General features: G+C 41.8%; 1 protein-coding gene across 4 annotated transcripts in view; it reads left to right on the forward strand.

The window, feature by feature from the left end:
* Positions 1-2,500, forward strand: part of LOC135092084 (glutathione S-transferase 1-1-like) — a 113,835-nt gene that overhangs the window by 64,385 nt on the left and 46,950 nt on the right. For 3 of the 4 annotated variants that reach the window (XM_063990288.1, XM_063990292.1, XM_063990291.1), the window contains exon 4: positions 1,588-1,646. In XM_063990288.1, the coding sequence (XP_063846358.1) occupies positions 1,588-1,646 (59 nt within the window). Of the gene's footprint in view, positions 1-1,587; positions 1,647-2,401; positions 2,461-2,500 lie in introns of all 4 variants that reach the window. The other variant, XM_063990289.1, reaches the window with a different exon arrangement.

Raw genomic sequence — 2,500 nt, forward strand, 5'->3', positions numbered from 1 at the left:
TGGGGGTGCTGGGAAGGGTTGGGCAAGAGGGTTTTGAGAGGGAGTAACTGTGTGTGTGTGTGTGTGTGTGTGTGTGTGTGTGTGTGTGTGTGTGTGTGTGTGTGTGTGTGTGTGTGTTTTCCAGTCTGGTTCTGATTCTCTGGTTTTGATTTCTCTCTCTCTCTCTCTCTCTCTCTCTCTCTCTCTCTCTCTCTCTCTCTCTCTCTCTCTCTCTCTCTCTCTCTCTCTCTCTCAAACTTCAGATAAACAAATTTTCTTGGAGAGAGAGAGAGAGAGAGAGAGAGAGAGAGAGAGAGAGAGAGAGAGAGAGAGAGAGAGAGAGAGAGAGAGATGTTTACATTAATCAAGTGTGGACAAGGTCGTGTAGGAGAGAGAGTGAGAGAGAGAGAGAGAGAGAGAGAGAGAGAGAGAGAGAGAGATGTACGTGTGTGTGTGTGTAAGTGTGTTTGTGTATGTACTTGAGAATATGTATACGTGTATGGAGAAAGAGAGATAAGATTGACGGACAAAGATCTCTCTCTCTCTCTCTCTCTCTCTCTCTCTCTCTCTCTCTCTCTCTCTCTCTCTCTCTCTCTCTCTCTCTCTCTCTCTCTCTCTCTATTGGTATGGTAGTAACGCATTCATACATCACATCCTGGTAACCCATTACTCTCCCCCTTCCCCTCCCATTCTTCTCCCTCCCCTCTCCCTCCCCTTTCCCTCCCCATCTCCATATCCTCCCCTGATTCCCCTATCCCTCTCTCCCTCCCTGCTTCCATTACCTCCCTCCTCTTCTTCTTCAGTTCCGCCTCCTCCTCTTACTCATTCGTTATTTTCCTGTTTCTCTTCTCCTCTCTCTCTCCTCGTCTTTCTTTCGATTTCCTCCCTTCATTTCTTTTCCTATACTCTGCCTCCGCTTGTTCTTGTTCTTGTTCTTCTTCTCCTTCTTTATTTTATTTTCATTCGATTTTACTTTTCATTCGTTCTGCTTTGTTATTTAATTATTTTCTTTGTTTTCCTCATTTTCTCTCTCTCTCTCTCTCTCTCTCTCTCTCTCTCTCTCTCTCTCTGTCTCTCTTGTTTATCACTAACGATATGTTATTTTCTGTAATATTTTGTATATATATAACTGCATTTGTCTCCTAATTATTATTATTATTATTATTGTGCTAAGAATGAGTTGTTGTTTTTTTTTATATATGCTTGTATAAAGAAAATAATAATAGTAATGTTACAGCGATCATTTTTTATTCATTTATTTATTTATTCATTTATTTATTTATTTTTATTTGTTTATTATAATTTGTTTAAGCACTATTGTGTGTTTGCTGTATAATACAATGCACTGTTTTTATACATATGCTGAAAATATGTATGTAGCTTTTAAAACTCTCTCTCTCTCTCTCTCTCTCTCTCTCTCTCTCTCTCTCTCTCTCTCTCTCTCTCTCTCTCTCTCTCTCTCTCTCTCTCTCTCTCTCTCTCTCTCTCTCTCAAACCTTTTACTTTTCAATCTTTATTACATTCATCATTTTTAACTCAACTCGGCGTCCCCTACGAGTTGTTGCATGACCTTGACCCCTGACCCTTGCCCTCCTTTGACCTCCACAGCTCAACCCGCAGCACACTGTTCCCACCCTGACCGAGGGCGATTTCGCGCTTTGGGAGAGGTAAGGTTGAAAGCGAGGCCTTTTCCCCAGTCCACGCCGCCGCTGCCTCCTCTACTACAGTTATTTTAGGTCACTTCTGCCCCGTTTTCTCTATGTTCTGATGGCCTCCTGATGTAATTTGGGACTATTTAGTATTATCTATCGGTCAGTATGGATGTTTGCATATGATTTGTTAATCTTATGGGTCTTTAATTGTCGTTTTTATGCTAGATTTTAAGAAGAGTGAAAATAAAGAGGTTTGTCATAAAATTTTATGAAAACGAACATCAGAGAAAACGGGCAAGATTTAACCTAGACTTGTGCAAAGCCGACCTTTCCATATGTCCCTTCGTCCTTCTCTCCCTGATGACCAAATTTCTACCGGTCACTTTGTCTCTTGTTCTCAATGTTATGGATCATCTGCTGCTGATACTTCCCTGCTGGCGCTGCTGCTGCTGCTGCTGAATGACACGGAGCAGAGTAGATACATAGCAGGCAGCAGATATAAAAGAATGTTCCGTCCTGATAATACCAATGTTGTTTGTCCATTTACAGTCGTCGTCGAACCACAGTCAAAAACACAAATATTTCGCCTGACTCGTTTTCCGATTGAGTAACATGAACGGAAGCGAGTGGCGACTGTGGTGTTGTTGTTGTTGTTGCTGTTGTTGTTGTTGTTGTTGTTGTTGTTGTTATTGCTGTTTGTTATCCGTGAATGTGCAGTGTTGTGATTGCTGTGGTATGACTTGTTCTAACGTGTTACCGTGTTCGTACAGATGAATCCCCAACACACAGTCCCAACCTTCAACGACCATAGCTTTATTCTCTGGGAAAGGTACGTTTGTGTGTTGTTTCCTGTTGAAGCACGGTGTTCT

Source organism: Scylla paramamosain, chromosome 39 (assembly GCF_035594125.1).
Source record: "Scylla paramamosain isolate STU-SP2022 chromosome 39, ASM3559412v1, whole genome shotgun sequence".
In the NCBI taxonomy this organism is placed as follows: Eukaryota; Metazoa; Arthropoda; class Malacostraca; order Decapoda; family Portunidae; genus Scylla; species Scylla paramamosain.